The 12,505-nt window shown below is 35.7% G+C and overlaps 1 protein-coding gene across 1 annotated transcript in view; it reads left to right on the forward strand.

The window, feature by feature from the left end:
* The window catches only part of LOC144451305 (nephrocystin-4-like), a 66,869-nt gene that overhangs the window by 41,936 nt on the left and 12,428 nt on the right, over window positions 1-12,505 (forward strand). Inside the window, exons 15-25 of the mRNA XM_078142109.1 lie at window positions 2,118-2,232; window positions 3,176-3,319; window positions 4,179-4,280; window positions 4,827-5,031; window positions 6,032-6,252; window positions 7,427-7,485; window positions 8,412-8,579; window positions 9,861-10,044; window positions 10,556-10,648; window positions 11,113-11,269; window positions 12,501-12,505. The exon at window positions 12,501-12,505 is cut by the window's right edge and continues 78 nt beyond it. Coding sequence (XP_077998235.1) covers window positions 2,118-2,232; window positions 3,176-3,319; window positions 4,179-4,280; window positions 4,827-5,031; window positions 6,032-6,252; window positions 7,427-7,485; window positions 8,412-8,579; window positions 9,861-10,044; window positions 10,556-10,648; window positions 11,113-11,269; window positions 12,501-12,505 — 1,453 coding nt within the window. The remainder of the gene's footprint in view (window positions 1-2,117; window positions 2,233-3,175; window positions 3,320-4,178; window positions 4,281-4,826; window positions 5,032-6,031; window positions 6,253-7,426; window positions 7,486-8,411; window positions 8,580-9,860; window positions 10,045-10,555; window positions 10,649-11,112; window positions 11,270-12,500) is intronic.

Here is a 12,505-nt window from a genome sequence, read left to right on the forward strand (position 1 = left end):
AAATGTGTATTTACTAATTTGCCAAAAAAAAAAAAAAATTAGGAAAAAAAAAAAAAACGCGCGTCGTCGCACCACTTTAGAAAGTTTACCCTGACCAGAACCAGATTTTTATTTTTTTTTGGCCTTACCTATTTTACTCTCGACATCATCTCGTTCAAGTCAAGCGACACAGAGCTAGCTCGCTACGTGTTGTTGTCAATGTTGATATCATGTCTACATATGACGTAGCATACAGCATTTACTTTATGAAATTATGTTAGCAAACACATGATTGGCCGAATTTCTCCAATTATTTGTGTCTTGATATGACTTATCAGAACGTCTTAGACATCCAGATCCATTTTACGCATTCAGCACATGCGTCTTTTCCCACCATGATATAGTAATTGTTGTAAAGTTTACTGTTCTAAGTGTATGAAACTTTTAACGTGTTTGAGACAGTTCCACGTTGTATTTATAAAGTATGTGGCGATATTTAGAAGGCAGCAATGAGCTTCCGAAGAAGAAGACGAATTTAAACAGACACTGTTTTTTAAAGGCTGGTATTAAAGCTGGTAAATGTTAGCGGGTTTCCCGATCAATTTACCGGAGTTCCCCATGTGTGTGGCCATGATCAAAACAAACTGACGGAAAACATATAAATTACTCTGAAAATGGCGTTTTAACTAATAAAGAAGGCAGGTACACTTCGTAAAATATCTTCAGTACGATAGTTTTTTTTTGTAAAACAGCAAAAAAAAAATGCGTAGTCTGATTGCTTTCAATTTGATTCATATGATAATGTATGTCCTGTCATGTTGTGATCAACATAATAAACTTAGAAATGTTGCATTTTTGTTGCCATTGTTTTATCTGGAAAATTACTGCATCATGCCAAACACGGGTACATATAGTTGATGACACATTATAGTACAGTTACCATATCACGCTGCCACGTCAAAAAAACTTGCATTGTAAGACATGTTTAGCCATACTTCTTCTCTTCATCATGGTCAGATTTCTTACACAAACAGTCGAGTCAGAGACGATACTCAATACACCACTGTATGGTATACAGGTAGGGCTTTATGGGGGGGGGGGGGGGGGGGGGGGGGGGCTTCAGTACATATTTGAAGGAAAACGAAACCGCTCCGTGTCACTTTTGTGGATGGAAATTGAAATAAAGTGAATACACAGTTTTCAAGAGGGATAGTTATGCGACAAAACTTTCTGCCATGATGAAGTTGTGGGTCTACTTTCGCTAAGAGTTGGAAAGCTACATCAGCTGTTGCCACAGACGATGAATATGACTTTGGATATGTGGTTCAGAATTTAGTGAATCGTACAGAGAGGAAGGAGAGGACTGTGATCTCTTAGAGATTGCAGATAATGTATATTTAATGATTCATTCACCCATATTATCTACAAGCTATGGATATGTATTTCTATGGTGTAATGAATACATTCAGTCTCAGACCACTATAGTCTATAGGAACAGATTATGCGAGAATGAATATTCATAGTTTCTGGGTTCATAGTTACAAATGAAAATCTCTACTGATAGAGTCAAATATTACTTGGTAGTGAATCAATATTTACTTCCAAGTTATTTGTTGACTCTGTGAGTGGAAATTTTATGAAATAATAGTGGATAGTGAACAATTCGTTGTACTCTCTTTTACTTTAGTATATCTAAAGATATGTTGTATCATATTAAAGTTCAAAATCATTTAATCTGTAAATGGAGGGTATATAAATATAGGTCGTGAACGTGAACTGCATTGAGTATGGACCAGCAGTTTTCCTTAAGGACCAGCAGTATTTGCTACATGTCGGTCCTTATGACCAGTAGTCATTTTCCCTTAAGTTCACACACTGGCTATATCTATGATATACTTTCTGACTATGAGGGCGCTAGTAGACATTTGTTACTACAACTTCAAGGGCTTTTATGTAGCAAAGGAATGAACAGAATTTGCAGCAACAGGATTGGGGCCCCTCATTTACAATTCATAGTGACAAGGTCCCTTAGGTCCCTCATATTTTCCATGCCTGAATGAAGAAAAATAATAGGGGAATAATATTTGGTTATTGTTTGTAGTATTCCTTTATTTTAATTTATTTTCTGTTAATTTTAGATTATACTTGGGTGAAGTTGAAGGTGGATTATCAGCAGACCCTGCCTCCCTACCCTGTATCTTACAGAAACTTAATAAAGATGGTACAATTGCTGAGGGAGTACCTGGAGTAACAGTAAGTTAAAATTTAATGACTCAGAGATAGAATACACCTGTCCATTATATTGGAAAGATACACCAAGAGTATGTGGAAGTCAGAATACATAGGATATTATACTATACACGAACCATTCAGAACAAATAAATATGGAATATAATATACTCATTCTACATCACAATAACACATATCTATGTCATGACAACGTGTGTCTGCATCACTGGTTTTGTTATGTTCAAAATATGAGTTAAAATATTCAAAATTGCCATTACTTTCCCCGATTTTTCTTTGATATTACTGGCGCTGGTATAATTATGTTATTCTCCAATATTTTTCTTCAGCTGGAAAATACTCATGACCTAAGGGTTGTCACTACTCGTCTATCGACTTGTAGTTACAAAGATCCCTTAGGTCACTTGTATTTTCCCTGGTAAATAATTTTGATTGATAATACATAGCATTAAGGACTGTTTTCATCACTAGAACATTATGTGATTTTACCATCTTACACCTTGTTCTCAAAGACTAATTTTCACTAATAGGCAAATAATAAAATTGTGTGTTATGATTACCCAACAGTTTAAGCTGCTGACCCTAAACACTTCCCCAGTGATTTCTGTACATATTTCATCAAACTATTACAGAAGGGGTATTCTGACCAACATTTCATTTGGTTTGGGGTCAAAGCAATATTTGTCAAAAAATTAAAACAATTAAAAATAAACTAAAATAAAATCCCAACGTACCTACTCTATTCTCTGAGGCAATGTTATCGGAAACACACTTCTTTTTTTTTTCGCCTTACCTGACTAGTACATTGTTTTAATGTACAAGAAGGCATTTTAGTCACTACTTTTGTAGTTTTGTTTTCCAGTGCAATAAGTGAAAATAAGTGTTTAGTGTAATTTCTGTGTTGACAGTATTTAAGCCATTGATATACTTTTTTGTGTTTGTTTAAAAGCTGAAATACAGTGTTGATCCAGCGTACATGAAACCAGGTGAAGGTCAGATGTTTGTACGACACTTATATCAACAAACTCTACATATCGATGTCTGGGATGGAGACTCCTTGCTTCTGATTGGTTCCTGTGCTCTACCACTAAAAGTAAGACAAACTAAGAATTGAAAATTACAGCTAAAATGATGTAGGCTTGGTGTTTTACTCATGTGATATGACATTACAGCTAAAATGATGTAGGCTTGGTGTTTCACTCGTGCAACATGACATTTATTACATACGCTCAGACAACTTCTAAGCACAGTGGGGATGTAGAAATAGTCAAGTTGATTTGTTGATTATCAGTTAGAAAATAAACAATTGCAGCCATTAGAATTATCAAGTCCATGTGTAATGTTTTCATTAGAAGCCTGTTTACTGCACTGTGAAAGAATATCAATGCTTATCAGTGTTCAATGTGATTGGTTGAAGGATCTTGCTGTGTTTATTGTGTCTCTGTTATTGTTAGTCTAGAGTTGAAATATGTCTATCTCAGTAATACTGGGTAACTTTCTATAACGGCATTTTCATATGAGCTCTGTGAACGTGTTACATGGTCAACGTCATCCAACATAATGAGTGTCATCTCAGTTCATCCCCTCTTTATATGCAGAGTAGGCCTTTAACACAATTCTTAGATCTCTGCATAAAGTGGCAATATTTGATATTTTGGTTAAAAGACTGTTTGATTACGATTGAAATTTAGGTGAGAAAGTCATTTGATGTATAGAAAATGTTGGTCTGAACAAAACAATGGTCCTGACTAATCCATATGGCGTTTACTGATAAGACATCATTAATGTGAAAACCTGGCATTGAATCATGACCCTTTAAACACAAAACGTTTTAATGAGTATTTCTTTATCTGATGTCATGACAACATGTAACCTTGGTAACTGACTGACATGGAAGGATTACTAATTCATTTACATTAACATATTATTTTGTTGTATTTTTTGACAATTAGCATTTACTAAGAAATGGCAGAGAAGCAGTGCAAGTGACTAATGAGTTAGATGTGATTACCACAGAGTACAGTGAAGATTCACCAGCATTAACAGGAGACTTGGTAAGATGAAGACAATAGTAGAATATTCAGTATTTCTCTCTCTCTAGGTTTATTTGCCTACTAGTGTACTTACATTATAACATGCATGAGCCAAGTTGAACAAAAAATATGGAATATATACTCTGGTTGTTCTACGTCACAACATCGCACGTCTATGTCACAACATGTGTCTACGTCACTGGTTCTGCTGTGTTTGAAATATGAGTAAAAACATTCAAAGTTGTCATTACATTCCCCAATTTTTCTTTGATATTACTTGTGCTAGTATAATTATGTTATTCTCAAATATTTGTCTTCATTCAGCCGGCCAGTCAAGGATACATCTACTAGGCTAAAAGTAACTAAAAGTGTTGATGATTATTTCATAAAAGTAACTATAGTTCCCATTTTTAGAACTACCCCATGGCCATCTCAATTAACTGTCAGACATTATTTCTAAATTTGTGTAACTCCAAAACACCTTGGTGAGAACAATAAGTATAATATGTGTATATTAAATTGAATCACCAATATACCAATCTTGTATTTGTCATGTTTGACTGATAGACAAGAGGAGGAAGTGTAAGACCTGTTGGCGTGACAACCATTCTGAAGGGACGACTTCATCTACGCATGGCTAATGTAGGCTACCCAATCGAAACCAAACTACTTAAACCTGGAATGAATCCACTCCGGAAAACAAGGGTTGTGATTCAGGAAGACGGTAGTGGTGCATTCCTCGGAGGCAGTCTCAATACAGTAGTTCCTAAGGGTATGTCTCTCCTAGCTAACTTTAAAACAGTTAAAATGTAGCTTGTGATAGGAGTGAGTTAAAGTGACCATATGAATGATTATTTGGTGTAATTTCCTTCCTACTTGAAAAATCAATGTGAAACAACAACGTTATATTGACCAAGTCTGTGTTTGTAACTCAATACATTGTAAAAAGCTAAAATAAATGTGTAAAAAGTTTGTTATTGTATGTATAATAACAAACATTTTACATATTTATCAATCTTTTGCAATTTATTGAGTTACAAACACAGATTGGGTGTATGTTGTTTCACTTTGATTTTGTTGGAAGCCATAATAACGTTATTTTATAAATTAAATATCCCAAAATAAAAACCCAATCCTCATCTACATGTATATCACCACGGTTTAGTTAGTCTCTAGATTTTCAGCCCAGCTTTAGTCTTGTAGTAAGATCCAAATCTGAGCTTGGAAGGTTGCCAGACATAAAAACAGAAGGAGACAGTACCTCTGATACATGGCAGTGTCAGTGCCTCTTGTTCTTGATGTACATCTTCAGTTTTGTTGCCTATGGTATCAAAAGAAAGCCTGGTGTTATAGCTGAATATTCATGACTCCTAGCTTATTCCCCTCAGTGTATTAACCATCTCTTTTGAATAGTCATTTTGCAACCACCAGGATGAGGATGCAATCGTTTGTTACACACAAAATAGCGTTATCACGCTGTGTGATTTTTTATGGAAATTAGCCGTTTCACATAAACGTATGTAATAATAACAGAACCCATGCCATGTGAGTTCAAGTTTGGGTACTCAGGGATATTTGCACTCATGCCTGCAGTGTTTTCTGCTGCACTTTCATTCATGAAAGTTCGGGCGCAGAGAACACTCCAAGCACTTAATGTGTAAATACCTGAGCACACCACACCTGCACTAATGTGTCATGGTGTTCTTTCATAGTATCTGTGTAGTTGTGATGGTACCAAGGTAGTGGTTTCAGTTTTCCCCTTGTCATTTCAGCACACACTTTAAATGGTTTGAAAACAACACGTACATACAGAGCAGCTCACATGGCTGACACTGACCGAGAGTTGGCAGCAGCTCTGCTTGTACGCCAAGATAAGGCAGTACTGCAAGACTCTAACAGAGAGGCTGACATGGTAAAGAAACGTAAGCTGTCCAGAATGGATGCAGTCAGGAAACAGGAAGGCAGAGAAAATGGACTCATTTCTAGTCTCCTGGTAAGTCTATTCACCAACATTCACCAATTCTAAATTGTCAAAGTGTGTTGTTAGCTCACCCATACTTCATTCTTTTCACATCGTAATACCTTGAAGTGGCCATTTGGATGTCGGATTTGGTATTTATTTTGGATTTTTGATTTTATAAAATAATGTTATCATGGCTTCCTACTTGAAAAATCACCATGAAAGAACATATGCCAAGTCTTTCTTTGTAACTCAATATATTGCAAAAAATTGATAAAATGTGTATATGTTTGTTATTGTACATACAATTACAAACTTTTCCTTGTTTTTAGCATTTTGCAATGTATTGAGCTACAAACACAGACATGGTCGATGTTGTTTCACATTGATTTTTCCAATTAGGAAGCCATGATACAATTTTTAATATATTAAAAATCAAAAATAAATACCCAGTCCTGATCATGGCCACTTTAAAAATTACAGGTAGGTCGGTCGGTTGGTCGGTTAAAAACTATTTTTTTTAAATGAAAAAGTAAGTGTATGACTGTGAGGACATGTTGGTGATACTTTCAATAATTGATCTTAAACACTCTGAATGAGATAGATATGACAATTAAAGTAAATAGGAAACTTGGAACTGTTGTTTTTATTAAATTTCCTGAATTTCAGCAATAAACCATAATTTTACCAATAAACCATAATTTTACCTCAGATATGCATTCATGGGTTGCCATTTTACAATCAGTGATGTCATTTCTAGCACAACTGAATGTCTTAGGTTCAGTAGTGCTATATGCATGCAAAAGTGTGTCTGTCTGTCTGTCTGTCTCTGTGTCTGTCTGTCTGTCTGTCTGCCAGTCTGTCTGTAAACAACTTAAAGTCAAAAACCACTGGACCGATTGCCATGATATTTGGTGGGTATATTACCTTGGGTATCTAGTTGGGAAATTGTATGCCACACTTGCACTCACGCACCAGCCTTCTGTCATATTATGTTTCCAGTATGTACATACACCTGTGCAAGTAATCAATTGTACATACATCTATTCAATAGTAATAATTTTGTCATCAGAAGAATTTGATATCAGCAAATATAGCTTAGTTAAATTGACAGTGATGATGTAGCTCATGATAGTTGAGTTAAATTGTTATCACCATGTTTTGATTCAAATTCTAAACATCATTTCATAATTCTGACTCTCTACAGGTCAAGAAAGAAGAGAAAGTTCAAAGGTTACGTGATTTGACAACAATTAAAACATACAGGTAAGTTAGTTAAAATAATGATTAGGAAAAAGTCAATTATTTCAATTATCTAGCTAACTTGATTATAAAGTATTTAGATAATAACACTTGCCAGCGAGGGCAGTATCACAATTTAATCCCTGCCCTCAGGATGGCATTCTTTACCAAAAATTTGATGACACCCAAGCTGAAGGCGAGGGCATCATCAAAATTTTGGTAAAGAATGCCAGCCCGAGGGCAGGCACTAAATTGTGATAATCCCCAGGCCTGAGCACATGTTATTAATTTTATTACACTAACCACTCATTTGTCCAATCATTCACATGTCCACTCATCATTCGTCATCGATAGAAAAGTTTCTCTTTGATGGGGCATTTCCAAATTGTACTAGCAGATAACTGTTGAATGCAGACAATGAGGTCGCATGGTTGCTGTCATGCCACTGTTGGACTATCAAGGTTTTCCCAGTCAGTAGATAGATAGTCCATCACCCAGACCCAACAACTTACATTTGTATAGTGTGGACTCCATGGGAGGAATTGTCCCGGACTGCTTGAGTCATTACTCCAGGAGAAACCCACCCCCACTGTGGAACTGTCAAAATTTTCTCAGTCAGTCCATAGGCTATCACCCAGGCCCAACAACTCGTAGTGTGGATGCCATGTGATGAGTAATATGTCCTGATTGCCTGAGTCATTACACTAGGAGACCCCCCCCCCCCCACCCACCCTGCAAGTTCACACTCATATTGTGAGTGAGACATGGCTGAGTGATGCAGCATACCCATCAAGTAAAATACTCATTGTAGGTTTAGGTTGGTCACATAAAATCCCCTGTCTCCAGTAGGTTTGGAACCCCATGACTTCTACTCCTACATACACTTTTACCATTTCACCACCGTTAGCTGTTATTAACAATAAATATGTTATTTTTTGTGTACTCTACAGGGAACGATCTAAAGAAGATGGAATATCATGTATGTTACAGTCAGCCATAACTACACAACACACTTTACATCCATCCTTTGGCCATGTTGAGTTCTTTGAATATGTCCTCAAGAATCCATACAATGTCCAACATACAGTGTTTATTGAGAGTGAAGACACAGACTTACAGTAAGTGTGATACCTTTAAGATGTGACTGTACTATAAATCACACACCATTCTATTAATTGATAATGTGAAAATAAACTACATACAAATTTGTAGTACACCCCTGGTAATGCTGATGAGATGTCAGGGAAAATTTGGGATTTGTTTTCAAGAAATATTTTGACTCTGTGAGTAGAAATTCCTTTACTATAAAGTATAAACCCAGAGTCCATGAACATTCATTCTCGCATACAAGTTTGAGTTGTAGACATAATGTGTAAGTTGTCAATTCTTGTGATCTGAACTTTTGATTCTTGTGATCTGAACTGTTGATTCTTGTGATCTGAACTGTTGATTCTTGTGATCTGAACTGTTGATTCATGTCTTCAGTATGTTATGGGTTGTACTTGATATGGATGCTATAAACGATTGTGGTACATACAGAAAATGCTTTACTTAGGTGTTATGGGTTGTACTTGATATGGATGCTATAAACGATTGTGGTACATACAGAAAACGCTTTACTTTGGTGCTATGGGTTGTACTTGATATGGATGCTATAAATGATTGTGGTACATACAGAAAATGCTTTACTTTGGTGTATGGGTTGTACTTGATATGGATGCTATAAATGATTGTGGTACATACAGAAAATGCTTTACTTTGGTGTTATGGGTTGTACTTGATATGGATGCTATAAATGATTGTGGTACATACAGAAAATGCTTTACTTTGGTGTTATGGGTTGTACTTGATATGGATGCTATAAACGATTGTGGTACATACAGAAAACACTTTACTTTGGTGTTATGGGTTGTACTTGATATGGATGCTATAAATGATTGTGGTACATACAGAAAACACTTTACTTTGGTGTTATGGGTTGTACTTGATATGGATGCTATAAATGATTGTGGTACATACAGAAAACACTTTACTTTGGTGTTATGGGTTGTACTTGATATGGATGCTATAAATGATTGTGGTACATACAGAAAACACTTTACTTTGGTGTTATGGGTTGTACTTGATATGGATGCTATAAATGATTGTGGTACATACAGAAAATGCTTTACTTTGGTGTTATGGGTTGTACTTGATATGGATGCTATAAACGATTGTGGTACATACAGAAAATGCTTTACTTTGGTGTTATGGGTTGTACTTGATATGGATGCTATAAACGATTGTGGTACATACAGAAAATGCTTTACTTTGGTGTTATGGGTTGTTTTTTGATTTCAGAATATTTACATACTGAGTATCCCATTGGTAATAATTTCTTTCATTTTCTGACTTTACAGAGTAGTAACTGATACCAGAGAATGGCGACACTTTAAAATGTTGCATGAATTAAACACCCCAGTGGAAGAAAACATGTTTTCAGCAGATGGTAATGGTGTCCAGGTTTTTGTCCGTCCCAAGGAATCCATCAGTATTCCATTCAAATATCAAAGTTTTAGAGCAGACCATTCTGTAAATCCACAGGTAAGAATTCCAATATCGGCAGACCATTCCATAAATCCACAGGTAAGAATTCCAATATCGGCAGACCATTCCATAAATCCACAGGTAAGAATTCCAATATCGGCAGACCATTCCATAAATCCACAGGTAAGAATTCCAATATCGGCAGACCATTCCATAAATCCACAGGTAAGAATTCCAATATCGGCAGACCATTCCATAAATCCACAGGTAAGAATTCCAATATCGGCAGACCATTCCATAAATCCACAGGTAAGAATTCCAATATCGGCAGACCATTCCATAAATCCACAGGTAAGAATTCCAATATCAAAGTTTTAGGACAGATCATTCCATAAATCCACAGGTAAAAATTCAGATATCAAAGTTTTAAGGCACTGATGCACTGTAATTAGTTTATATATTGTGTATGCTTATAAAATGATTATCACTTTCACAAGTTTTGAAATTATTGGCTTAACCTAAAAAAAAGTATTTATATTAACTTTTGTAAAATTGTCATGATTTTCAGGGACCATATAATCCACACCGTCCAATCTTCAAGATATTAATGCCAGGGAATGACAAGAAGGTAGATTTGTCATTGCAGTCCAGAAATTTCAAGGTAGGATTAGTTTACCATTTTGTTCTTGCTGGGTTTTTTATATTGAACCCCCAACAGACAAGTGTGTGTGTGTGTGTGTGTGGGGGGGGGGGGGGGTTCAATGGGATGGGTCTCATTGATATATTACTTTCATTTAAAATTGTTGTCATTGTTGTCTAGAAATTTATCTTACTCTTGTCTTCATTGCTAAAGTTTGAGAGCCCCAATAACCTCTGTATCTGCCATGGGGTTCTGTTGTTATAACATATATTTATACAAAACAACAACTTTCCATTGAAAGAAATTATCCTGTGCTATCACACACATTTGTGTCAAGGATAGATGGTACACTCACCTCCTTTTTACCCAGAGGGGCACAGAGCTGAAATAATTTGTCAACGTTCACAGAGTAAACACTACAGTATTATTGTCAGCACAGTGACTGTATCTGTAACCTCATACAATGTATTATTGATTATTTACAGGTACACTTCAGAACACAGGAAAGTAAACCAATAGCTATCTTATCTCTGAATATAGAACCACAGCCTCATGTCATAGACCAAACATTCAGATTTCATCATCCAGAGCAGTCCTTCCTGAAGAAGTCTATTCGATTGCCACCATTCCAAGCTCTGCCAGGTATTTACCCACCTATGCATGTCTATCTGTCTGTTTCTCTGTCTCTCTGTCTCTCTGTCTCTCTGTCTGTCTGTTGTCTGTATATCTATCTATCCATCTGTCAATCTATGTATCTATCTATGTATCTATCTATATCTCAATCTGTATATCTATCTATCTCTATCTTGCTATCTATCCATCCATCCATCTCTGTCTGTCTGTTTGTCTGTCTGTCTGTCTGTCTGTCTGTCTGTCTGTCTGTCTGTCTGTCTGTCTGTGTCTGTATCTATCTCAAGCTGTCTGTAAGTCTATTTTATATATCTACCTTCCTACCTACCTACCTACCTAACTACCTACCTACCTACCTACCCAAAGGTGATGTTGTGATGTATACATTCTATAATAAAACTTGACTGCTAGCATTACTTTGATGTGTGGTCTTTACACTACATGGGTGTATTTTGTGTAATTCTAAGCCATCAGCCAATAATACAATGTACAAAAATATTTCAACACATTGACAAGAACAAATTAATGTGTACAATAATCAAATATGTTTGTCTTTGATATGTGAAAACCAAGTGAGAGTTACAAACAGTCATAGGACTTTCTCAAAAAATCAGAATGTGTTACAAATTTTTTGTTTTGACATCAAAATTTTCTGTCACAGCTATCAATACAAGATATATATTATATGCGATCTACATCAGTCACTTTTGTAAAGTCAGTCAAGAATATTGAAATTTAATAAAGACCCTGAATCCTACACACAGTTAAGAAGTAAAAACACTATAAAAAGTGTTGTCTAGATGCCTCCCACAAATAGAGATTGTTTCTGGTCAGTGCACACATCACTTAAATACCCTTGCGTCGATCTTTATTTTCACATGTTTGTCCATCTCATGCAGTCTACAGATTCAGGGGAAAACACAAAAATAACTCTTCCTACATTAATTGCTGCTTCAGTGAAGATAACTGCAGAGCCAATTGCGAACAAGCAAATGACATCTGCCCCACATACACACTTGCTCTAAAGTACTAAATAAAAAGAAGAGTAACTGCCATAAATAGTAGATTGAGTGACAGGTTTGACAATTACAAAAAAATAAAAAATAATATTCGCGTCGTCACACCACATTAAGTTGTATCCTTACTAATAATGCTATCCAGTAAATATGTTATGAAATATTGGTTATAATTAATGTACAAACATAACTGTACTCTGATCTCTGATTTGTTTTGTTCTTATTAGGTGCA

This window comes from Glandiceps talaboti, chromosome 21 (genome assembly GCF_964340395.1).
Source record: "Glandiceps talaboti chromosome 21, keGlaTala1.1, whole genome shotgun sequence".
Classification (NCBI taxonomy): Eukaryota; Metazoa; Hemichordata; class Enteropneusta; family Spengelidae; genus Glandiceps; species Glandiceps talaboti.